Source organism: Furipterus horrens, unplaced genomic scaffold, assembly GCF_987537825.1.
Source record: "Furipterus horrens unplaced genomic scaffold, mFurHor1.1.pri manual_scaffold_3, whole genome shotgun sequence".
Taxonomy (NCBI): domain Eukaryota; kingdom Metazoa; phylum Chordata; class Mammalia; order Chiroptera; family Furipteridae; genus Furipterus; species Furipterus horrens.
In genome coordinates this window covers 70,280,638-70,307,792 of record NW_028327173.1, presented here as the reverse complement: position 1 = coordinate 70,307,792, position 27,155 = coordinate 70,280,638, and the positions used below count along the sequence as shown (strand labels likewise).

The window sequence follows — 27,155 nt, the reverse complement described above, 5'->3', positions numbered from 1 at the left end:
AGGACGCCAGCCTGTTAAACCAAGCACGCTGTTGTCCGGGGACAGCCAACTGACCTGGAGTCTGCACAATCCTTCCCCATGCGGGAAGGCCACCCTCCCCTCCACACCCCCACTCTTATTAGGGATTTCTGGACCCAAGGGTAGGTAGGATGATGACCATGTCCAGTTTGAAGCAGCTAGAAGAGCTCGAGACCTTCGCCCATTATCCTTTATAAGATTATAAAGGGCCTTAAGTTCGAGAAGGAGGGACTGTTATTTTTTACTGTTAAATTAATTAATTAATTATTTTGAAAAAGAAGAAGAATATATGAAAGGGTGAGGCAGGAGACCTTGTATGTAGGACCCATGAGCATGAACTTGGGGGGGTGGATTGTTGGGGGAGGGGGGTGTTGGGCGGAGGGGAGCAAAGGGGAAAAAATTGGAACTATTGTAACAATATAATCAATAAAATATACTTAAAAAAAAAAAAGTTCACGAAGTAGCATATTCACTTTGTCTTAACCAGGTAAGGAACTGATGCCATAAGCTTTGAGTTTCTTTTATAACTGTTTAGCAGTTGAAATTATAAACATTCCTGAAAATTATTTTATTTCACACTAAAAAATATCTGAGCTTACATTTTGAAAATTCCTGAAGTTATTTCCTATTAGGTATCAATCAGAAGCACTATTACCAGGGAGCTGGCTGCTTCATTTGATTGTTTCCCAGTAATATTATTAGATACAAGATTAGATTTAGTAATTATATTTCTCTCTATTTTATCACTCACAATAGTGAAGATTGTTCAGCATTAAAAAATTCTCAATAGTTTATGTGAGCACACTAGCACAGCCTAGCTTACATAGGCTATATGCATCTGTAATTCATTTTATTGTCAAGTCTAATTTACATCTTCGATCTGACATTTAATGACATTTTGATGGTGAGGAAAAATAGTCTAAAAAGGCTTTATATTTACACCAATGTTTAATAAATTTTCTTCACTTATTTGCACATTACAATTTGTCTATGTCAATCAAGAATATAAATAAGATAAAGTCACATCAAAGTTTGTAATTAAGTACTGCTTCTAGCCCACAGATTTCTCATTTATATTTTTAAATGACTTGGATTTCATTACAATTCTATCTTAGAACTGACTTAATATCTTATTTGAAATGATAAAAAAATTTTAAATAAAATTTCCTTAGAATTCACTGCTCTGCCATTAATTTATCATATTAACAAAGCAGAATTAAGTCCATATTTTTCAAAAGTGCTTAAAATAATGTCTGAGAATACACAGAAGATAATTATTTAAGCAATGTGGATAATGGCTCTAAGACTATTTACAACACTTAAATGTTTTTCACAGATGTTACCCTGAAAACATTTGGCACACTTAAAAAGAATGATATTACAATAAAACACCAACTTATAATATAGAATAACTATAAGAACCTTGAGAGTCAATAATATTAAGAAATCTAAAAATCTTAATTTAGAGGCTTATCCCTGATAACCAAAATTATAAAAAATTGTGGCTTAAGAAAACTGCATAAAATCAAGTTGTTATAAAAATCCAGGACGATGGGTATTTAAAAAGACATTAATAAAAAATTACTAATGATCAAATAAAATCTTCAAAAACATTACTAAAGATCAGTATCTTTCTATCAAAAATTATTTTTTCAACAGCTTTCAGAAAGTTTCCTCTAATTAAATTTTGAAGACATGAAATTATATTCATATATCCTATCATGAATAATCAAAAGCCTTATAAACTAAAAGTCCTGCAAGTCAAGCTATTTCAACTGTAAGTTTCAGTTTTGGACAAATGACAATAAATTTTAGAGCTACAAGATCCTAGTGCTCTCTCTCTCTCTCTCATGTCCTCACAAACCTCCCCTTCTTCCCCGCCCCCCAGGGGCGTTACTTTTTATTTCTCTCTCCTAATATCCAAGGGCCCTTCTTTTGCTTTTGTAACTTTTTTCCTGAGCCTACAGAGCCCAGCTGGCTCAATTCTACCGCCTCTGTAACTTTCTAAAAAAACTTTCTTTTATAATTTGAGGGGGGGGGGGGGGGGAAAGCCTACAAAATTTTATTGGTATTTTTAGATAATTTTTACTTAGGTAACAAAGTTTTTGCTAATATACCTCATTCTCATAGATTATATTTTCATTTCCCCCCCACCTTTAAACTCTGTCTTGGGATTTGTCATTTGTACCTTGAAAATGTCATGCACATAATTGGTAGATGCTTTACTTATTTTTAAAATAGGTATTGTTATTGATACAGTCTGACAATTATTTTACATTATTTATAATCCCTTTAAAGATTTTGTTCTCATGAAAGGTAAAATATGCTCTTAGTTTACACAGAAATTAAGTCTTATAGTATTTAAATGGGTACAACTGAAGTTAATATTTAGGACAAAAAGTCCTATTGGTTTCATTTACTAATTCATTAATAAAAAATATAATTGTTTTTCCAATAAAGTACATAGTTCGAATGTTAATTTAAAAAATGAAAATTTCCCTGGCTGGCGTGGCTCAGTGGATTGAGTGTCAGCCTACGAACCAAGTGTCGCTGGTTCGGTTACCAGTCAGGGCACATAACTAGGTTGCACATCAGGTCCCCAGTTGGGGGCGCAAGTGAGAGGCAACCACACAGTGATGTTTTTCTCCCTCTTTCTCCTTTTCCCTCTCTCTAAAAACAAATTAATTAAATTATTTTTTTAAATTTTTTAAATGAAAATTTCAAAGATAACTCATACTATCATGTTAAAACACAAACTGACCTTTGTGTCACAAACCTATACACTATCATAATGTAGGATGAAATATAAAACTTTGTTACTTTAATTTTAAAATAAACTGACAGATAAGAGGACTAGAAGCATGGGTACATGGAACAGACTTGATAGATCTAAGAGGGAGGGGGTTGTGGCGGCTGCAAGAGATAAGCTAAAAAATATATATGCATATATGCACAGCCCATGGGCACAGACAACAATGTGGTGAAGGCCAGGGGCAAAGTAGGGGGTGGGAATTGCTGAGATGTGTAATAGTGCCAACAATAAAAATACATAAAACGAAAATAACGCCTTTTACTTGAAAATGATGACAGTAAACAAGAATGTAATAAACTAAAAATTCAAGCTCTTTCCAGCCGGCGCCAAGCCATGGGCATCTCTCGGGACAACTGGCACAAGCGCCGCAAGACTGGGGGCAAGAGGAAGCCCTACCACAAAAAGCGAAAATATGAGCTGGGACGCCCTGCTGCCAACACTAAGATTGGCCCCCGCCGCATACACACAGTTCGTGTGCGGGGAGGCAACAAGAAGTACCGAGCCTTGAGGCTGGACGTGGGCAACTTCTCCTGGGGCTCAGAGTGTTGTACACGGAAAACAAGGATTATTGATGTTGTCTACAATGCATCCAACAACGAACTGGTCCGCACCAAGACCCTAGTAAAGAACTGTATTGTGCTCATTGACAGCACACCGTACCGGCAGTGGTACGAGTTTCACTATGCACTGCCCCTGGGCCGCAAGAAAGGGGCCAAGCTGACTCCTGAAGAGGAAGAGATTTTAAACAAAAAACGGTCAAAGAAAATTCAGAAGAAATATGATGAAAGGAAAAAGAAAGCCAAAATCAGCACTCTTCTAGAGGAGCAGTTCCAGCAGGGCAAGCTTCTTGCATGCATCGCTTCAAGACCAGGCCAGTGTGGCCGAGCAGACGGCTATGTGCTAGAGGGCAAGGAGCTGGAGTTCTACCTAAGGAAAATTAAGGCCAGGAAAGGCAAATAAATCCTCTTCCCTCCTTTCTTGAAAGCTCGTGCTTCAAAACAAACAAGCTCGTTTAATAAATGTGTTCTGGTTATCCGTGTTGCCTGAATACTTGATCAGCATGCTATGGAGTATCCTAATTCCTTCTCTCTGACAGCCAGGCCTATTGGTAGGCTGTGCCTTAATACACTAGGGGCAACATTTCTAACCCCAAAGTGGGGACAGGGATGTGGAATGTAAGCCAAGCAGAGAGCATTGGGGCTCCCAACAATGTTGGGGTGTTGAATGGACTGAAGCAACATTGCATCTACAGTTAGCTCTTTCAGCCATGACTGGTGTTGCTCATTGGGTTGGGTATTGTCCTGCAAATCCGAAAGGTCACCAGTTTGATTCCAGGTCTGGGCACCTGCCTGAGTTGCATAGTGAGGCGTATAAAAGGCAACCAATCCATGTAGCTCTCCTTTTTCTCCCTCTCTAAAAATAAATAAAATTAAAAAAATAAAGCCTGCTTTTATATCTCCTGTAAAAAAAAAAAATAAATAAAAATTCAACACACTATTTTAAAATTAGAATTCTGAGGCTTAGTTATTCTGTAAGAAAGTTAGGCAAACATAATAAATATTATACCAGAGGGAAGGGGGAAGATAGTAAAGGATAAAGGGAGACAAATGGAAGAATATTTGACTTTGGATGCTGTGCACAGAATATGATATACAGATGATGTATCATAGAAATGTACGCTTGAAACATATAAATTTTATTAACCAATGTCACTCCAATAAACTTAATTTAAAAAATATATAAAACTTGGCAACAGAAAAAAATATCCCCTTTTAAGAATACATAGTGGGTGATAAACATTTTCTTTCCTTCAGGTAATATACTGAAAGATTCTCTCAGAAACTGATAATTCAAATTAAAATTGAGGTACTTTATTGAAGCACTCCATCTATAGTACTTTTCCTATAATACTGAAGGCATTTACTGATCAGAAGTCAATATATAAATAGATAATTCAAACTAACAGCTTCAATATAAGTTTTATCCTACAAATAAAAGACAAAGTGCTCTATCTTATTTAGCCACAAATGCTTTATTAAATTGAAATTATAAATGCTAATTATAATTTAAAATACTAAATACAACTTAAGAGTTCTTTCAGCATTGTTTTATGCTTAAAAGTCAAATATAAGGAAATAATGTATAATCAGAGCTCTAAATTAATTTGTTTTCTGCCATGACAAATTCCAATAAATTTAAATGTTTATCACTATGTACTTTAGAAATGTAAAAACAAAATTCAGCAATGAGCACTAGAGAAATGCAAACTAAACAGAATTAAAAATGAAAACAGAATGTAGTGCAAGCCAGTAGACCCTTCCTACCAGACTAAAACAAGAGGGATATTCTTAAAATGGTGAGGAATACGTGATGTGACAATATTCTGTGTGGGATGCTTTTTTAGAAAAAGAGAATTGGATTTCATGACAAAGAAATATCTCTAAAATAAAGCAAAATTTTAGGCAGAAAAGTATTCCATACTCTGAATCTGCCTTTCAGTGAACGATGATGGAAAGCCATTGCCAAGTCTGGGTTATTGGGGCAGAGGTTACTTGTCAATTACATAATGACCAATGAAAGAGCACAAAGAAAGTGTGAATGAGGTAAGTTTGATACAGTTGACAATAAACTACACTAGGTAATATGGTACTTTAGTATAAGTGAGAGTCTGAATTTAAAGTATAACTTTTTTATAAATGAAAGATAGTATTCTATAGTGAAGAAAGTATAGAAGTGAAAAAAAATTGCTTTACACAGTTTCTAGGATGTCCATTTGATTCAGGATATATTGTCACAATAAGACATGCTTTGCAACATAAGAGAGATCTGCTCTATCAAGGAGAGTAAAGTGAAAGATGTCCTCAAATAATCTTTTATCAAAAGATGATCAGCATTTTATTATTCGATGCTTTCTGGTATTAAGATCTGATCTGGTATTATATTCTAAGAGGCTGTCCAACTTATAGTAAAGTTATTTTCAACATTATAAGCCTATAAGTAACATACATATAATATGAAGTTTCATTTTACACAGTATCACTTAAGGAAAATAGATAATCGACATGCAACTAAATAATAAGTGTGGCATCAAAGCCATTGGTCTGGGTAGGTGACAAACATTTTTAAAAATATGTCTCAATATTACACGAAAAAATTTTCCCCACACCCAAAGGTACACTTAAGGGGACAGCTAACCTGATTCAGAATCACTGCTGTCTGAAGAACTTGAATCACTGCTACTACTTTCGGACTCTGATGAGCTGCTGCTGCTTTCACTGAGTCGGGAACCAATTGCAAGAACAGCCTTGGCTGATGGAGTTTTCTCAGCTACAAAATAGGGAAACACATTAAAATGCTAGTAGATTTAAAGAGTCACAGGTACATTTGAAAACTGCCACCTACATTTTGTCTGGCATTTTCTGGAATTTAACTGATTATTGACATCCATTGATTGCTTTTCCAACTCTTGTTTTTTCTGTGAATGAAGTTCTTCTTCGGGCTTCATTATTTTCTTATCTGTGTGAATTAGGACACACACACAAAAAGAGTGAGTGTAACTCAGAACTAAAGGATACCAGAGTGATGTCTACTAATATACAGAATACATACCACAAGGTTTTGGTGGTCTTCTTCTCAGACATGTAGCAATGTATTTTTCTAGTTCTCTCAGTGTTGTTGTTTTCAGTGTTTCAAAGTCTATCTCTACCTCATCAGGGTTAGAGTTCCGCAGTGAAGGCTCTCTTGAATGTATTATATGAACGATTTTCCCAAGTTTATCTCCAGGAAGTTTGTTTATATCCAAACTTAGCCGCCTTTTCTCATCATAGCTCATAGGTGTAACATTATCTTCATCCTCAGATTTCAGAACCAACACCGGCTCTTTCTTTTTCTTTGGCTCACTGGGACAAAAATTAAATTTAGTGAAATTTATTTTAGATAGTATTACTTTTTAAATAAGGCATCATAAAAGATACTTACTTGCTCTTGGACTTTTCCTTTATTTTCATTTGCTTAAATTTTTTTCTTGGATTTTCATCTCTGTTATTAACCTTTTCCTTCTTTTCCCTTTTAGACTTCTCATTCTTTTTCTTTAGCTTATGGAAAGGTACTTGAGACAGAACCTGTAGTTGTTGATGAACAGCTTTAAGCTAATAAAGGAAAAATTCTTTAAACATCAGGGCTCTAAATAATTAAAGACACTAACAAAATTAGGACACTTGAAAGTCAAGAGTATCCTTCATATTACATCTTAAATTCATTTTATATTATATTTCCTTTAGGTTCTTATTTCATTTCACAAATTCATTATTTTGAAGGGTATACATTTGCTCAACCCATAAACTTAAATTTCCATCTACAACCAGATCAAGAATAATTAACATTTACAGGCAGTATTAAGTTTCTATCATTGGTTTTTCAGGCTTCAGCTTAGAATAGGTTAATATTTTATCATACAAGGTAACAAATGTTAAATAAATATCTCACCCATAAAATATCTCAGATTATGTCATATAAATTGCTTCAATGCAAATCAACTGATTGTGGTTAAGAATACAAATAACAGCCCAGTGATGGAGTGCTGGGCTGCAAACCAAAAGGTTGCCAGTTCAATTCCCAGTCGGGGCACATGCCTGGGTTACAAGCCAGGTCCCCAGTTGGGGGTGTGTGAGAGGCAACTGTTTGAAGTTTCTCGTGCACATTTAAAAAAAAGAATACAAATAACAGAATTTCAAGATATAGATATTTTAGTCAGAAAGACTATTAAATATTACAAATATGCCAATAAGTAAAGCTAAATGATCTAAATATAATAGCTTTTAATCTACAAAAAGTATTTTATAATAGATCAGCAGCAACAACTCATAGAAAGAATATTAAAAATTTCTATCAATACAACCTGCTCCTGGAGCTTTGCAAGATGCTGAACTTGTTCATCTTCAGAATCACCAGAAGAGCTATCCTTAGAAGAAGTTTCACTACTGCTTTCTCTACCAGGAGTGTTTGTAGTATCTGTTTTGATGTCACATACAGGCATACTCTCAACAGGTTCATCTGGGATCTTTGCAAAATGCGTTTCAAAAACATCCTATAATAGAAAAATAGACTGTTAAGGTTTTCCTGCATTTTTTAATTTAATGCAGCACTGTCAACTTTTAACAGAAGGAACATTTTAGTGTCATATTTTGATGACAGTTCTGTTTTGCCTTATGGTCATTTTGTAATATGTACCTTTATCAAATCATTGTGTTGTATACCTTAAACTTATATAATGTTATATGTCAATTATATCGCTATAAAACTAGATAAAAATTACTAAAAGAAGAAATATAAGACTCATGCTTCCCTGCCTGCCTACCTTAGCAACTTTTCTTACTTTTTCCAGGTAAGACAGATCTCTCAAGTTATATAGCGGACCTTCTTTCATGAATCCCCTGCCCTGTGGTTTGGTATACCATTCTACTACCACCCAATGGCTCAATCTAAAGCCTTTAAGCTTTCCCTTCAGTGGAACATGGGCTCCAGTCAGCCCTCTGTCAAATACCTACTGTCCCCTCTTCACTAATAATTTCCCCAATATCTTCTATATTAAGATTTAATACTAAAAGATGTTGTACCTCAAAAAACAAACAAACAAACATTCCTGCCAATTTTAAGAGCATAATTTATAAACTGTGCTTTACTACTTGGGGATGGGTATTATTCTTTATCTCTTGAGTTATGGTTCTAAAAATTTTAAACTATATTTCAGAGCCCATGCAACAACTCACCTGGAGCATTCTTGCCATTGTCACTACTTCATGATCTGGAGGATTGTACCTGTAGCAATTCATAAACATTAATCTAACGTCTGCAGCAAATTCATATGCATCCTTATATTCTTGGTTGTCCATTTTCCTCTAAATAAAGAAAAAATTTATAGGATTCACAAACAACATAGTTCAATAATTATTTGAGCACCTATATTGTGTTTATTATGAATTAAAACATACAGAATAATACAGATAATGCCAAAACAGATACCCACCATCCAGATTTACATATATAAAAATCCTGCTTTATCTGTTTCATATTATTAGACTTTGAAAAAAAATCCAATGAATTTTGACAAGTAGAGATAAGGAAGGAGGACATTTCATGTAAAAACAAGAGCACGAACAAAATCAAAAAAGCAGGAAAATAAGATGTTTTTCAGGTAATCTTGGATAGAAAATTTATTTTTACTTTTTATTTTTATTTTTAGTATTTTTTATTGATTATGCTGTTACAGTTGTCCCAATTTCTTTTCCCTTTGCTCCTCTCCATCCAGTGTCCTCCTTCCCTCCAGCAGCCCCAGCCCCCTTTGTTCATGTCCATGGGTCATGCATATAACCAGGGTTCAAATCAATGAACTGGAAATAAGGAAAAAATAAACAGTCAACCAGTACAGAAAGAGGAAACAAGAACTGAAAAAATAAGGAGAGGCTTAGAAACCTCTGAGATAGCTTTAAATGTGCCAACATCTGAATGATAGTGGTGCCAGAAGAAGAGGAAGAGCAAGAAATTGAAAAATTATGTGAAAAAATAATAAAGGAAAACTTCCCTAATTTGGGGAAGGAAATAGACATACAGGTCCAGGAAGCACAGAGAGTCTCAAACAAACTAGACCCAGGGAGGACCACACCAAGACACATCATAATTAAAATGCTAAAGGTTAAGGATAAAGAGACAATCTTAAAAGCCGCAAGAGAGAAGAAGAGTTACCTACAAAGGAGTGCCTATAAGACTATCAGCTGATTGGGTAGACAATTTGATCACAGAAAAGCAGTGAAAAGGTAACTCCTTAAACCAACTTTGAATATGTAAAGGTAAGATTTATATTAAAATTGTCCTAGGAATGAGAAGGCATTTTTAAAATAAGCAGAAAAAACAATATCAGAACAGGCTACATATTTAGGTAGCTGCATATAGAGTATGTAGAAGAACAGGGTGTAGAATAGCCAGTTAGGCAGACACTATAAAACTATAAAAACAACGAAGAGACAAGAAAATCCTTTAGACTTCTGGGTAAAACATGTGTGTATTAATAAACAACTCATAAATGCAACATGTCAGACCTCTTTTGTAATTAAAAAAATGCAAAACTAAAATGTGTGACAGTTTTCTACCAATCAGATTACTGGAGAATGGAAGGATTTCAGAGAACTAAAATAAAGTCACCATCTTCTTACCCTTAGAATCCTACACTATCCACCTAACCAATCTCCACATTGTTGCTACAGAGATCATTCTAAGAATCGAATATGAGGGCATAATTCTCATGTTTGATGACAACTTTTGGCCTCTTTACAATGCAGGTCTTTTGTGTTCAAGCCCTTTCCTTCCATTCTCATTTTTCCCTAGTCATTGTTTCCTATTCTATGTGTCTCATGCTGGCCTACATACAGCATTCTAGATATGCTTTTCTCACCTCAGTGCTTTCCAACTTGCTCCCACAATGTCCTATAACTTACTAAGTCCTATTTATCCTTTAAGATTCAGCTCAGGTTTACTTAGTACAGGTAATATTTCATGACTTATCATTCTCTTATTGTAGCATACAAGGAAAAATAAAAGTACAATTTGAAGAAATAATGGTTAAAATTTTTTTCAAAACATAATATACAAACTTCAGATTGAAAGTGCTAATTTCCAATCAAGAGGAATAAAATTAAATATATAACCAGAGAGAGGAAAGACAGATTACCTCCAAAAGGACAAGTAAACTGACAACAAACTTATCAGCAACAACAGATGCCAGAAGATATCTTCCTAGTACTGAGGGAAATAACTATCATTCTAGAAATCCATAGTCATTTAAAGAATCATTCAAGAATAAAAGCAAAAATAGGGTTTCTGGTCAAAAAAGCAGAGTAGGTAAATGCTGTACTCTCATCCTCCTTCAACCAGATCAATATTACAACTAAACTACAGATCCATCATCATTCAGAACCACCTGGAATATAGGTGGAGAGAAGTCCCATAATAAAGATACAAATAGGAAGCCACATTGAGAAAAGCAGGAGGGGTGAAGATGTAGACTAGACTGGTCCTATGCCCATGTATGGTGGTTAACAATCAAGAAGGCTATATCTTTTGCAGAGGTTTCCCTATGAGGAGTGAAGGGTCCCAGCTCCACAACAGGCCCTCCAGTCCAGGGTTCTAGTGCTAGGAAGAGAAGTCACCATAATTTCTGGCTGTGAAAATAAATAAGGATTGTGGCTGAATAAGAAAGAGGGCTGTTGAAGTTTCAGGTGTTCTGAAAGAGCCTGTGCATGAACTTGACTTGGATGCACTTCTCTGAGCTGCAGTGCTGGGACAGCAGCTCATAAGCTGCCAGAGACATATGGGAGGAGCTGAATCATCAGGCATCAAGGTAAGGGTTGAAGTAGCAGCTTTCTTCCAGACAGAACTGCTGGCAGAGGCTATTGATCCTTTGCTGAGAACTGCCCCCCACAGAGTGGCAGGCAGGGGCTGTATCTGAATCTCTATTAACCTGGCTAACAATGTTCACTCTACTCTGGTGATTTCCTAAGACCCAATTTTTGGGCCCAGTCAAGCCACTTACAGTGACTTTTCCATCCAAATGGCCTGTCTTGGCTCATTCTATAGACTTTCCTAAAATCTTTCAAATAAGTAGTATTTGGCCTTGGCATGCCCAGTACCTCTCTTCTATATGGCCCTAGGCCCGCCACTAGCAGCAGCAAGCTTTGGTTTGCAGTTTGGCCTCTCCAGGCAATCTCCAAACCCAGTGCCAGTAGCAACCAACAGCACACCACTTTGTAGGTCATGCTGGGTGGCCTCTGAGCAGGTCATGGTGGCAGCAAACTTTGACCTGCACTTTCCAGAAGGTCCCAGAACAAGCACAACTGGTAGACAGCTTCAGACCATACCAAAGCACCACCCAACCACTTCCATGAGTGACACATTCAAGGGGTGGACTCAGTGGAAACCAGAGCACAGCTAAAGTGAGCCCTGCTCCATGAGGTTGGCCTCTGTAGAACAGATCCTCCACTATAATCTAAGCCAGTGCTTGCAGCTGATAAACCTGGGGGTAAATCCCTCCCACTAAGTCTCCAATAGCAATCATGGCTCAACTACAACAGGGGGGTGGCACACAGCCCACACAAAGGCTACACTTTGAGTGCCCAGAGCAGGGACAAGGGAGGATCAGCCATTGAGCACTACAGAGCACCTATTACATAAGACTACTCTACCAAGACAAGGGAACGTAGCAGCTCTACCTAATGCACAGAAACAAACACAGGTAGGCAGCCAAAATGGACAAAAAAAAAAAAAAAAAAAAAAAAAAAAAAAAAACATATCCCAAATGAAATAACAGAACAAAACTGCAGAAAAAGAACTAAAAGGAATGGAAATAGCCAGCCTATCACATGCAGAGTTCAAAACACCGGTGATAAGAATGCTCAGAGAACTCAGAGTATAGCAAAAGCATAAGGGAAGAAATGAAGTTTACACTAAGTGAAATAAAGAAAAATCCACAGGAAATCAACAGTGAAGGGAAGGAAGCCAAGATTCAGATCAATACTTTGGGACATAAGAAATAAACAGTCACCCAAAACAGAATGAAGAAACAAGAATTTTTAAAAACTAGGAGAGAATAAGAAGACTCTGGGACATCTCCAAAAGTGCCAGCATCTGAATCATAGGGATGACAGAAGGAGAAGAGGAAGAGCAAGAAATTGAAAACTTATTTGAAAAAAATAATGAAGGAAAACGTCTCTAATTTGGTGAAGGAAATAGATAAACAAGTTCAGGAAGCACAGAGTCCCATACAAGCTAGACCCAGGGAGGACCACACAACACATATTATAATTCAAATGCCGAAGGTTAAAGATAGATAGAATCTCAAAAGCAGCAAGAGAAAAGAAGAGTTACCTACAGAGGAGTTCCCATAAGACTATCAGATGATTTCTCAAAGGAAACTTTGCAGGCAAGAAGGGACTGGCAAGAAGTATTCAAAGCGATGAAAAGCAAGGACTACAACCTAGATTACCCTATCCAATAAAGCTATCATTTAGAAAGAAAGGGCAGATAAAGAGCTTCCCAGAAATGTAAAGCTAAAGAATTTCATCATCACCAAGCCCTTATTAAATGAAATGTTAAAGGGACTTGTTTAAAAAAAGTTCAAAACTATGAACATTAAAAGGACAACGAACTCACAACTATCAACAACTGAATCTAAAAAACAAACTAAGCAAATAACTAGAATAGGAACAGAATCATAGATATGGAGATCATTTGAATGGTTATCAGCTGGGAGGGGGAAAGGGAGAATGGGGGAGAAGGTACAGGTATTAAGAAACATAATTGGTAGGAACAAAATAGACAAGGGGATATTAAGAATAGTATAGGAAAGGGAGAAGCCAAAGAACTTTATGCAAGACCCATGCATATGAACTAATGGGGGAGCAGGGGGATTGTTGGAGGGAAGGAGGGTACCAGGTGAAGGGGAGCAAAAGGGGAAAAATTGGGACAACTAATAGCATAATCAATAAAATATACTTTAAAAAATAAAGAACAGAATAGGAAATATAGTTAATGATATTATAGTAAGTATGCATAAAAATTATTTTAAAAAATGAGTAAGGACAAAATATAGATACCTAAGTGCTCATGGAAGAAACAGAGTTTGCAATATAGCAAACCCAGAGCAAAAGAGTAAGATGAAGAAAATGAAGGTGAGCACAAAAATTAGTATAGTAACCTGTTAATAAACTTAATGTTAATTATAAACAACAACAACTGTGTTTAGAAGAAGAACCAAGCTACTACATCAAAGATTTTCAACCAATGTTCCTTGGCACGGTGTGCTACAAAAAAGTTCTAAGACATGCAATACCTGACTATTTAGTCAGGGGCACTGACCTCTTTCCCTTTGATTATCAAATTAAAAAATGATAACAGCCAATACAACAATAGCTGTCTGGTGTAAATGAATCAAAATCATACTTATTTTCTTTTGTGAGATTGGCAAAATATATATATTTTAGTGTGCCACAGAATTTGGTAATTAGTTTGTGTGCCATGAGATGAAAAAGGATGAAAATCACTGTTCTAGACAATAAATATGGATGGAGTACAATGAGTAGTCACTCATGAGGAAGATTGATTATTTTGTATATGCTACAGTTCTATTCTCTTAGTAATTAATTTCCCTTAAAATTAACAAAAACAAATAAACTTTGCCAATAATTTAAAGCTTCCAAATCAGCAATAAAAAAAATTTACCATTCAGAGCGGGTTAGAAATTATATAAATGTCTTGCCAAAAACTCAAATATTGTGGTAAAGAAACACATTTTAAATATTCCCATGATTCACTCCAGGTGGTGTGACTACTGGTGATTTTAATTTTCTTTTTTTTATCATTTCCTGACCTTTAAATTTCTTTACGAGGATAAAATCACTTTAATAATCAGGAAAAGAAGTCCCTCCATTAAGACATTTACCTTGATAGTTCCAAGATCCATTGGATTTTTCACAACATCATAGTAGTTATGGACTCCCAACGCATTAACATCAACAGGATTATAAAAGGGCCATGCATATGAAAAGTGTTTCTTTGAAAGCATTTCTTTAAGAATCTCACTACAGTGCCTTAATTGTTCTGTTACTTTAACACTCTTTACAACATTATATTGTTGCTGAGAGTCCAGCAAAACATTCTTCCACACAGTTTGTTTTATAAGTGACAGTTGCGCCAGGTTTTTTTCTGTAAGTACTGTGGAAGGTTCACCAATTGCTTTAACTACTGAAGCTGCAGGAGTTGTTGTATCTGCTTTCCTCTTCACACCCTTTGTAACCTAAAACAAAACAATTCAAAACAATAACAAAAAACTATAAGGTAATGTTCAGAGCAAGTTTTCTTAAAAAAAAAAAAAATTATCAGCACCAAGTCTTACACATATTAAATATTAGTAAAAGTTAATTTCTCTTTCACAGGCAAAATAATTCACATATTTTCTTTCCACATGCAAAGAACTGTCTTGTGAAAACCTTTGAGACCAATGAAAGATTGAAAAAATGTGGCTGACACCCTAGGTCTCTAGTTCACAAAATGTATACAGACAAAAAGATTGACTGCTGTATACTAAGGATCAATTTTCATATCAATTTTTTAAAAAGTATAGCCGTGGCCAGGTAGGCCAGCTGGTTAGAGCATTGTCCCGATATGCCAAAGGTGCATGCTTGATCCCCAGCAAGGGCACATACAGGAATCAAACAATGAATGCATAAATAAGTAGAACAACAAATCGATGTCTCTCTGTCTCTCTTTCTCAAATCAACTAATAACTTTTAAAATTTTTAATTAAAAGAGGCATCACAACAACCGAACTTATATGGAGATATTTCAAAGCTACAGTAAATTTACCTGGGCAACTGTTTGTGAGGTAGAGTTGGGTGGAGCATCTTGTGCCATATTTAAAGGAGAAATTGAGGTTTCAGAAAATACAGAGGGACTCACTTGCTGCTTCAACACTTTTTCGGATGCTTTAGGAGACTGTTTTTCTTTGACAGAAGGAACTGCTACATTCTGTTGAGTGCCTAGTAAAGTGTGAACCAGAGTCAATATTGGAGTAAAATATAAAACTAAGATTTTTCTTAGTATTCTATTTTAACCCATTTAGGTCAGCTTTTTTGCAGTATAAACATGGTACATTTCCATTCCCCTTTGAAACCCTGCCACACATACTTGCTTGTAGTGTTAGACAAATTTAGGTATAATACCAAAGACTTAAAAACCTGGTACTCATGATAGGCTTATTAATTTTACTAAAAAAGATATCTGACATAAATTCAGACTAAAAGGTAGTTGTAAACACAAGCAAAAGTTTCAGATATCTTGGAGACAAACTATATAATACAACATGAGACCTTCAGAATGCTCTGCACAAATATCCATGGACTTCAAAACTGTCACAGATAATCCCTCACTGGTTAACACAGAACAACAGATGTGAACATGATTCTCTTATCAATACACTTCAGGAGATTCTGCCAAAGGAACAAGTGTGCATGTTCTTCTGCCCTGTATATGCCCAGAGAATGCTATGACTTAAGACATTTGGATCACATCACTCTTGAAATTAATTATTTCAAAATTCCATCCTTCCATCAAGGTAGCTTCTAGTTGCTCAAGCCAAAAACCATACAATCATTTCTGATTCCACTCTCTCAAACCCAATAGCCAATCCATCAGCAAAGCCTTTTGGCTCTATCTTCGTACCCAAAATCCAGCTATACACTTCTCACAAACAGTAATCACCCTGGTTCAGGGCATCATCAATTCTCAACTGGATTAGTGCAATAGCATCCTAAGAGGCTTTCCTTCTTCTGTCTTCATATCCTGTGGTCTAGTCTTAAAATAGCAATCAAAGACATCCTTTAAATTTGCAAAAGATTATGCTAACTTGTGCTCAATGCAAATGACTTCTAGTTTTCTCTCCAAGTAAAAGCCGAAGTCCTCACGATGGCTTGTAAGCACATGCATGATCTCTTTGCCTTCTTCTCACTGTATCTGCCCTCTTTCCAACCTCACTTCTTATCGCTCTTATCTGTCACCTGCTTCACTTCATCTACTAGCTCTGCTGTCCTCAAGTTTGTTAAATATAAGCAGACTATCTGCTCTGCCTGGAAGCACATATCCTCATGACCCACTTCAAAAATCTTTTCAGGCCTTTTCTCAAACGTCCCCTTCTCAAGCTAGCTTACATAAAACAACCCTCTCTTTCTAACCTCACCGTTCTCCAGGTCACTTATTCTTACCACGCCCTTATCACAGTTGACATACAACATACAGGTATCCCCAACTCTCCAGATTATTGCTAAACAACCTCAAGAATCAAATAGATTTGCATAGATTTTAAGATAGGATTGGTATTCCTCCATCTCTGAGTTCTCACTACTCACTAAAACTTAGGAATCAACAAGATTCAGACAACAAAATATCGTTTGCTATCCTCCCAACTGTTGCTCTTTGAACTCAGGAGCTAGACAGATATGTGTAATGAGGGATACTTACATTCACTTAATTTTATCTATTTCCTTGAGTAAGACAAAAAGCTCTGTGAGGGGAAGGAGACTTTGTTTTAACCTCTATATCTCTTGTGCCTAATATAGTACTTGGAACATAAGAGGACTCAAAAAATATTTATTACATGCCTATTATGTGTCAGGCCACCATTCTAGTTGCTGGGACACAAAAATAAACAAGACAGTCCTTGTCCTTGTAGAGCATACTGTCTAGTCTAAGAAACAGACAAAAAATAAGCAGTCAAACTTATTACAAGTGATGTTAAGTGTTAGGAAGAAAATAGATAGGGTGCTGACAAAATAAAGGTAGACCTACTATATAGAGAAGATAGTCAAGAAAGTTCTCTCTCAGGAGGTACCAATCCAGATGTTACTATAATGATAAGAAGCAGACAGTCAGGGAATGGGGTAGCGGTAAAAATGTATTCTAAGACAATCGGTAGGGAACATTTAGTGAGAGGAAAGTAGCTCAGGATAAAAAGGGAGCATTGGGCAAGGACCAGGTCATAAAGGGCTATGGTACAAATTCAGACTTCGTTCTACCATGGGAATCCAAAGACAGCCAGACACGTGAATGGCATGTTCTAGTTTATTTTTATCAGATCACTTTTGTTATCATACAGGGAAGAGATCAGGCAGGATAATCAGGATCACTGCTAGCAAGGAGATGGTAGCCTGTCCTCTGATAGCTGCAAGGGCAATTTGGAGGATGAATCCAAATGATTTGCTAATGAACAGAATATGACAAAGAATCAAAGCAAGGAAAGTGTCAAGGACAGCTTCTAGTATTTTGGCTTGAACAACTATGCATTAGTACCATTTTCTGTTACAAGGAATGATCACAGAAAGATAAGTGCTGAACTGTGAGCATGTTAAGTGAGAGATGTGTATAAGGCATCCAAGTGAATATGTCCAGTGGCTTGTATATAAAAATTGGTTGCTCAGAGAAGACTATCTTAGAGACATAAATTTGGAGCTTAAGAACACAGAGATGGAATTTAGGAAGAATACAGCATTCCCTCCCTTATCGAGGGTATTACGTTCTAGACACACACACACACACACACACACACACACACACCCACGATAGGTGAAAATCCGCGAAGTAGGAACCTTACATTTATTTTAGTATTTATATATATTTTAAGGCTTTATAAATCCTCCCCACACACTTATAAACCGTTCCCAGTCCCTTATTAACCTTTCCCACACTTTTATAAACACTATTTATGTTCTGAAACATATTCTACACTCTTAAACCTATGTAACTTTAACAACATACATATACAGTACCGCAAAATCCCATGATATAGCAAAAAATCCACGATAAATAATTAAATACAATATTTAAAGAAATCCCGCAATACAGTGAGGCCGTGATAAGTGAACCACGATATAGAGAGGGACTAGTGTATATGAGTCACTGAATAAAAAACAAACCTGATATAGATTGAATAGAAGAGGATGATTAGGTCAAGAGGACTGTAAGGTGGGAAGTAAATTCAAACAACTGGAGTAGGCACCAAGAAATAAAGGCACTTCAAGAAAGAGACAATAACCTTCTTAAGTAAATACTGACAGAGATCAACTAAATGGAAATAGAAAAATTTCATTTAATTTAGCAACATGAAGATAATAAGTGACCCTGACTACCAAGGACCTTTTTAGTGGTGTGGTAAAGCTAGGGCCCATACTGAAGTAAGATCATGAGTGTATAATAGCAAAGCAAAAAATGGTATATAGAAGGGGGGACCCCCTCCCCCTAAAATGAAATTTATAAATAATTTTATATTTATTCTACATGTTTAAACTTCAGTCACCTTCAAAATACCCTCCATTTGATGCAATGCCCCTATTGAGATGTTTTTTCCACTGCTCAAAACAGTTTTTGAACTTGTCTATTTTGATGCCTTTTAGTGCTTCTGCCATTTTTTGTTTCACCGCTTCACAGCAAAATGTTTCCCTTTGAGGACTTTTTTCATCCAGGGAAACAAAAAAGGTCACTTGGGGTGAGATCACGTGAATTAGGAGGGTGGGGAATGGGGGTCATGCCACTTTTGGTCAAAAACTGCTGAGCACTCAGCACAGTGTGAGCAGGTGCACTGGTACATCACCCAACATGAAATGAGCAAATGGGCTGAGTCTTCAAAAACAATTCACTGAAGCCAAATGCCGCTTCTCACAACAATGCCGGCTCATACACTGATGCAGATGGGTTCCTAGAACGCTCACCTAGTGAGGGAAGCCTGTACTACCATGGGCCTGACACCAAAAGATAATTCTGGTTTCATTTTTTATTGAATTTACTGGAGTGACAGTGGTTCACATAACCATACAGGTTTCAAGTATACAACTCAACAAAACATCACCTGCGCCTATCACCCAAAGCAAAGTCTCTTTCTGTCCCCATATATCCCCGCTTTGCCCACCTCCACCTGCCCTGCACCCCTTTCCCTCTATCACCACACTGTTGTCTGTGTCCATGTTATGTGTATGTTCTTTGGCTAATATCTCTTCACCTTCTTTCATCCAGCCTGTCATTCCCCTCCCCTCTGACAGCTGTCAGCCTACGCTCTATCTATGAGTCAATTTCTACTTTCTTCGTAAGTTTATTTTGTTTATTAGATTCCACATATAAGTGAGATCATATGGTACTTGTCTTTCTCTGACTGGCTTATTATATAGGTCTTGGCCCTACATAATATATGAAAGAGAGAGAAAGGGAATGTAAATCTTCTCTGCCTTACCTTTCTTTGTTCTTTCCTTAGCACCCACAACTTGTTCTTGTTGTGGCATCTGTAATATTTTCTGTTTAAACAACTTCTCTAGAGCTTGTGCCATAAGAACAATGTCATCTCCAGGCTAGACAATATATAAAATATACCATAAGTTTACACGATATGGTCATTATACCAAGTGCTTCTTAACTGTACTTAACAACACTGAGTTTTTTATAATGGTATAATAATCCCATGGTTTTCAAGAAGACATAAGTGTTAGTACCAAACTTCTGTAAGGCTACCTTATAAAAGACAGTACACAGCACTCTTATTAGATGGTATTGGGTTGGGCAAAAGTGAATGATTTTTTTCCATAAAATAAAAGACACAGTTTTGATTTTCACCAATAATTTTATTGATTTGGACATTTTGACATGCTGGCTATCTCCTAGTGGTATAATGTTGATTGTTCTCAATTATGTCTCAATTTGATTGCTGTCAACTTCAACTGCTCTACCTGACCATGGAGCATCGTCCAGCGAGAAATCTCCAGCACAGAACTTCACAAACCACTTTTGACACATTCAGTCAGTCACAGCACCTTCTCCATACACTGACAAATTTTTGCATTTCACTTGTGTTTCCTTGAAATAATAAAGCATAATATAATACAAATGTTGCATATTTTCTTCCCTCTTCAATATTAAAATGACTATACAGAAATTCACCAATTTTGCTAAGTTTTTTAAAAAATGCATGCTGATATGACAGCTGTCACAATACAATCTAACAAAATTGTTTCAAATAACGTTAAAGACAACTAAGTGCTACTAGAGCCATCTTATGGAAAAAAATGAACTTTTTGGCCAACCCAATATTTTTCTTTTAATTTTATTTTTTGGTTTTTCAATTACAGTTGTCCCATTTTTCCCCCATTTCTCTCCCCCACCCAGCCCACCCCTTCTCTCGCAATCATATCCCTCCACATTGTCCATGTCCATGAGTCATTTATACACATTCTTTGACTAAACCCTTCCCTTACTTATCCAACCCAATATTAAAGTTATTTATCACTTTTAAATTAAGTTTAGAAAAAAGTGTAGCAGCTCATATTTTAAATTCTAACATTCTACCTTTTTAATTTCTATAAAGGACCCAAGATGCTCTGAGCATTAGAGTTGCAATCCAACCAATCCCACTAATATACAGGTATTAGAAACTGAAATTTCTAACTGACAAATAGGTTAAAACAAAACTTAGTTATGGCAATGTAAAGTACCTCATTATTTGACTTGTCCCAATTCAGTTTTCAATTAACTAAATGATAAAGTGACACCAAAGAATTCAATTTTTAAATCTTAGCTACCTGCATAGAAGTCTTCCTTTGCTTTATTTTTCTATTCGGGAAAAATAAACTAAATTACAAAGCAAAAGTCTAAAATAGAGAACACTTATTTCTAAGTTAGGTAGCTCAGGAAACTTGAACTTTATTTTTAAATAGTAAACTGTGAAAGGACCCCTCAGATTTGTTAAATTAAATTAAAGTTTGAGAGTATCATTGGTTCTGATTTTTTTTAAAAATGACATTGGCCAATAGTCTTAAATATCTTATACACATAAGCGGCACTGATATTTATCTGGGGAAGCAAATCAAAAGCTCTCTTACATGTCACTGTCACTAGTGATTCTGAATAAATAAGATGTAAGTTTTTAAATGTTTAGATATCACACAAGAGCTTGATAATAATGCAGTATTCTTTAGAACAGGAATACTATATGGAGAAAAAAATTGAACATACAAATCCAATTTTATGGATGAGAGCAAATGTGAAGATTATGTTCAAAATGCCCACATACATTATCAAACAGGCTAATGAATTAACACAGATGCAAATACTATTACTGGGATATAACAGAAAACGTGTCTGATCTTAAACTTGTCATGAAGTATAGAAGTATGTAATTTGTTTGGCTTCCTAGGTTATAGCCAAGGATTCACACCATGAAAATCTAAGCAAGATTAATATATAATGAAGTTTATCATCTTGTAACTAAAATGGCAGAAGTGCAGTGGAGAATATTTTGGAATAATACTTTACTCACAGCAATCAGCTATCAGTGGCATTTTATTTTTTTAAAGCATAGTAAGTTATTACAGCTCTTCAGGCAGAATTATAGCAAATAGATTGAATAAATATTGATAGATTAAAATGATAAAAACTGGTAAAAAAAATCATTACTCTTAAAAATATGTAAAATACTCCAAATCACCACCTGAAATCTGAAATCAGTGCACATCTACCATATGTAACAGCACAGAATTAGCAAGTGTAACATAGCTTACATACCTTGTTGTATAAATAACAATTTGAGAACATTGTATCGAAGTCTTCTATGCATTCTGAAGCCTGTACATAATACTTATGTTCCAAGCGCTTCTTAATTGTACTTAAATCCATTGGTTTTTTTATAATCATATAATAATCCTGGGTGTTCAAGAAGACATTATAAGTGTTAGTATTAAGAATGAATGAACTACAACAATGACCACATAAGGAAATTTAAGAAACTACTCCTGTAACTAGAGAACTGATTATCTTTTAAAAGGCATAATCTGGAAACCAAAATCATAGTAATGAGAAACAAAGCTGATTGTCATGGCATTATTTTCCAGAGGAAAAATAAGCCAATAAATAAAGAATAACAAACACAAGAATGTAAAAGAACAGCTCTGAAAATAAGTAAAGTGCATGAAGAAAAATAAACTAGTATTTATCAAATATGACAGATCCAGAGTATAATCCCAGTTCCATGGTTTACTAGCTATCTTATATATTACTTAGCTATTCTGTTATTAGATGGCTAAAAATTCCTGTGTGTGATGCAACAGTCTGCCATGAATTTGTCAAGAGAGACTTCAGGGCCCTGGCTAGGTGGCTCAGTTGGTTGGAGCGCTGTCCTGTGTACCAAAAGGTTGCAGGTTTGAATCTTGGTTAGGGCACATACTTAGGTTATGGGTTCACTCCCTGGTCAAGGCATGTACAAGAGGCAACCAATCAATGTTTCCCTTTACCATCTCTCTCTCTTCCTCCTTCCCCACCCCCAACTCTCATTTTCACTCTCCCTTCCTCTCTCTCTAAAATCAATTTTTAAAAAAATTTAAAAATATATATATATATATCTCCTCAGATGAGGATTAAGGGGGGAAAAAGAGCAACTTCATGGAGGTGACATTCTTAACACCCTGCATTAAAAGGTCAAGTGACATATGCTATAACAAGAAAGCATGTACTGTAATTTAACACAAACTGTTAAAATAAGCATTTCAATACTCAGAAAAATAAACTTCGTCATTTAGGAAAAAATACTCATTGGAGCTGAATAAATCAGGTGTTTATTAAATATATTTTATAATATATTTTATAATAGTAAATCTCTTTCAGAAATTTAAGGGCTTCCTTTTTCTTTTTTTAAATACTTACAGGCAATTGTAGTTTCACGGCATCCACGGGTTGCTGAAAAGGCCAGGAAAAACTATGCTTCCATAAAGCCTTTAAGACAACTCTTTGTAGATACTGCAGTTGATTTGTCGATCGCCCATTTTTCTTAATATTTACATATTCTGGTGGTGGAGGGTTAACAATAGCTGTTTGTCTACTTGGCAGAGACATTCTTAACTGCTTAAAATCCTGTTATTCTAAGGTCTATAAGCAGATGTTCTTAAAAAAAAAAAAAAAAAAAACCTGAGTTACCATCAAAGTACTTTTAAAATGGTTCTATAGAACTGAAAAGTATTATTCAAGAGGAACAAACATCATATTTTAAAGCACATCATTACTTTGAAACAGCCAAGTGGTAAATTAATTCACTTTTAAACAAATACAAACCTTTTTCTATATAAGTACTAAAAGTTGTTCCATTATGTATGCCCTAGTTTTGGACGATTTAGATTATTTCAATTGTTCACAGTGTTTCTTTCCGCTTTTCTAAAACACAAATTGAGGTCTTCACAGGAAAAGTCTGTAAGTTTCTGGAAAAATAAAATAGCAGCGAATGTTAAAAGATAATATTAGCATACAGTTATTCTACAATGATTAGTTCAAAGAAGGGAGAAAGACAAAATAAAGGATTTCCCTGGTTAATTTGAATTAAATGACTTATTCAATTAGTAAGCCCTGGCCAGGTAGCTCAGTTGGTTGGAGCATCATCCCGATGTGCCAAGGTTGTGGGTTCAATCTCTGGTCAGGGCACATACAAGAAGCAACCAATGAATGAATGGAAGAGTGGGACAACAAATCAATGTTTCTCTTTCTCTTGCTCACTCTCTTTCTCAAATCAATTAAGAAAAAAAAAACAATTAGAAAAAAGTGACAAGTGTTAAAATGCTACTCTTTGTGCAAATTACTATACCTAAAATAAAGTACTTTAAAACTTCATGAATATTTCAGAAAGACATATCTAACAGATCTAGACAGCATTGTTACTTTAAGGATCAGAGAGAAAAGGTACTATACCAAGTATGCCAGCAAAATGAAAAGTATGATTATCAACTAAACCGTTCATTTTTAGAGGTCAGTGTTACATTTAGCTACTATCTTTGTTTGCATTAAACCAGTGTTGCATCTCAACATTTTTTAAAACTGTGGTAAAAATACATATAAAATGTACCATCTGAACCATTTAAAAAATATTTGTTACATGCTACTTTAAAAAAATTCATTTATTGATATGAGAGAGAGTGATGAAGGGAGAGACCCAAAGAGAGATCTGTTCCACTTATTTATGCATCACTGGTTGATTCTCAGATGTGCCCTAACCAGGGATCAAACCAGTAACCTTGGCAGATGGAGACAAAGGTCTAACCAACAGAACTATCCAGCCAGGGCCTGAACCATTTTTAAGTGTACAGTTCAGCAGTGTGAAGTATATTCATATTTTTGAGTAACTAATTTCCAGGCCTTTTTAATCTCACAAAACAAACTCTAAACCTATTAAATAAGTCATCATACTCCACTCCTGACCCCTTGCAACTACATCCTACTTGCTATTTCTATGAATTTAACTACTTTAGGTATATCGTAAGTGGAATAATAATATATTTGTCTTTTTGTGACTGCCTTACTTATCTGAGCATAATGCTCTCGTTATTCATCCATATTGTAGCATATGTCAGAATGTCCTTCATTTTATAAAGTTCAATAATATTCCACTAAGTTTGTACCATATTTTGTTTATTCATTGATGTACTCTTTGCCTATTGCAAAGTGTCATGAACATGGGTGTATAAATATTTCTTCAAGACCCTGCTTTCAGAAATGTGTAAGTGGGATTGCTAGACCATACAGTAATTCTATTTTTAATTTTTTTGAGAAATCACAAACTGTTTTCCATAGTGGCAGCATCATTTTACATTCCCATTAACACTCTACAGCAGCGGTTCTCAACCTGTGGGTTTCAACCACTTTGGGGGTCGAACGACCCTTTCACAGGGGTCACCTGAGACCATCAGAAAACACATGTATAATTACATATTGTTTTTGTGATTAATCACTATGCTTTAATTATGTTCAATTTGTAACAATGAAAATACATCCTGCATATCAGATATTTACATTATGATTCATAACAGTAGCAAAATTACAGTTATGAAGTAGCAACAAAAATAATTTTATGGTTGGGGGTTACCACAACATGAGGAACTGTATTAAAGGGTTGCAGCATTAGGAAGGTTGACAACTACTGCTCTACAGGGTTCAAGTTCCTCCACATCTGCATATCATTTGGTATCTTCTGGGTTTTGTTTGTTTGTTTAAAAATAGCCATCTGAATGGGTGTGAGATTTTGTTGATCATTTAAAAAATAGCAATGCTTTTTAATTTGATGTCAAATTAAAAATGTTTGACATCAAATAAAAAAGCTTCTGCATGGCTAAAGAAAATATCAGCAAAATGAAAAGGGAACCAACTGTATGGGAAAACATATTTGCCAATGATACCTAGGAAAAGGGTTTGATCTCCAAAATATATAAAGAACTCACATGACCCAACAACAGGAAGACAGACAATCCAATTAAAAAATGGGCAAAGGACCTGAACAAACACTTCTCCAAGGAGGATAGAGAGCCCATAAGCATATGAAAGAATGTTCAATATCATTAACAATTCAACAAACAAGTGTTGGTGAGTATGCAAAGAAAAGGGAACCCTAATGCACTGTTGGTGGGAATGCAGACTGGTGCAGCTACTATGGAAAGCAGTATGGAATTTCCTCAAAAACTAAAAATGGCCCTGGGTGGCGTGGCTCAGTGGATTGAGTGCTGGCCCGTGAACCAAAGGGTCATTGGTTCTATTCCCAGTCATGGCACATGTCTGGGTTGCAGGCCAGGTCCCCGGCTGGGGGCATATGAGAGGCAACCACACATTGGTGTTTCTCTTCCTCCCTTTCTCCCTCCCTTCTCTTCTCTCTAAAAATAAATAAACAAAATCTTTTAAAAAACTAAATTAAAACTAAAAATGGAACTGCCTTTTGATCCAGTGATCCCACTGCTGGGACTACACCCTAAGAATCCTGAAACACCAATTCAAAAGAACCTGTGCATCCCTATGTTCATAGCAGAATTATTTACAATAGGCAAATGCTGGAAACAGCTTAAGTGCCCATCAGTAAATGAGCGGATCAAAAAACTGGTACATTTACACAATGGAATATTACTCAGCAGAAAGAAAGAAGGAACTCCTACCCCTTGTGACAGCATAGATAGAAATGGAGAATATTAGGCTAAGTAAAATAAGCCAGGCAGCGAAAGACAAATACCATATGATCTCACCTAAAAGTGGAACCTAATGAACAAAACAAATGAGCAAAATAGAACCAGAGACATGGAAATAAGGAACAAACTGACAGTGACCAGAGGGGAGGGGAACAGGGGATAACAGGGGAAAGAAGAGGAAGGGAATATAAAGGACCCATCCACATGGACAACAGGGTGGTGATTGACTGTGGGAGCAGCGGGGGGGGGGGGGGGGACACAACTGTAATTGGACAATATAATTAAATTAAAAAATAGGAATGCTCAGGCCTGCTCAGTCTCCAGCCTTTGAAGCAGGGGCCTGGGAATCAATTTTGTTTGCTTTTTTAAAGTTCCTTGGTATTTCTGATGTATAGCAAGGATTAAGAACCACTACATTAAAATAAATTAACTTAGAGGTGATCACCAATCTTTGAATTCCATCTCATGATTTCATTTTTCTCATACATGTATGAATTAGAACTCTTAAGTCATTGAGAACAAAGGATACTCTAGAATGTCACAACTGAAAATGCCTCTTATCCTGGCTTTGTAATTACTTAAAAGCTAGACTTCTTTTTGAGTGTCCCAATTACTACACGTTCCCTCCTCCACAAAGATAACCACTATGACTTCTATCATCATAGAAAGCTGAGTGACTGTTTTTGAACCTTTTAGTTTTACTATGCATTAACATTGTGTCTGGCTTCCTTTCAAGTTGTGAGATTTAGCTACATTATTACTAA

At 35.8% G+C, this 27,155-nt stretch overlaps 1 protein-coding gene and 1 pseudogene across 2 annotated transcripts in view; one reads left to right on the top strand and one right to left on the bottom strand.

Moving 5' to 3' along the window:
• BRDT (bromodomain testis associated) overlaps positions 1–23,299 on the bottom strand; it is a 50,179-nt gene extending 26,880 nt beyond the window's left edge. Inside the window, exons 1-11 of one of the 2 annotated variants that reach the window (XM_090271728.1) lie at positions 23,105–23,299; positions 21,971–22,108; positions 19,650–19,764; positions 15,242–15,414; positions 14,319–14,672; positions 8,599–8,727; positions 7,728–7,916; positions 6,809–6,978; positions 6,440–6,729; positions 6,233–6,346; positions 6,026–6,157 (exon numbers count right to left, since the gene is read on the bottom strand). In XM_090271728.1, the coding sequence (XP_090127854.1) occupies positions 6,026–6,157; positions 6,233–6,346; positions 6,440–6,729; positions 6,809–6,978; positions 7,728–7,916; positions 8,599–8,727; positions 14,319–14,672; positions 15,242–15,414; positions 19,650–19,764; positions 21,971–22,108; positions 23,105–23,293 (1,993 nt within the window). In that variant the 5' untranslated portion in view covers positions 23,294–23,299. The remainder of the gene's footprint in view (positions 1–6,025; positions 6,158–6,232; positions 6,347–6,439; positions 6,730–6,808; positions 6,979–7,727; positions 7,917–8,598; positions 8,728–14,318; positions 14,673–15,241; positions 15,415–19,649; positions 19,765–21,970; positions 22,109–23,104) is intronic. The other variant, XM_090271727.1, reaches the window with a different exon arrangement.
• LOC150015261 (small ribosomal subunit protein eS8 pseudogene) lies at positions 3,147–3,863 on the top strand (annotated as a pseudogene).
• Positions 23,300–27,155: the final 3,856 nt, after the last annotated feature.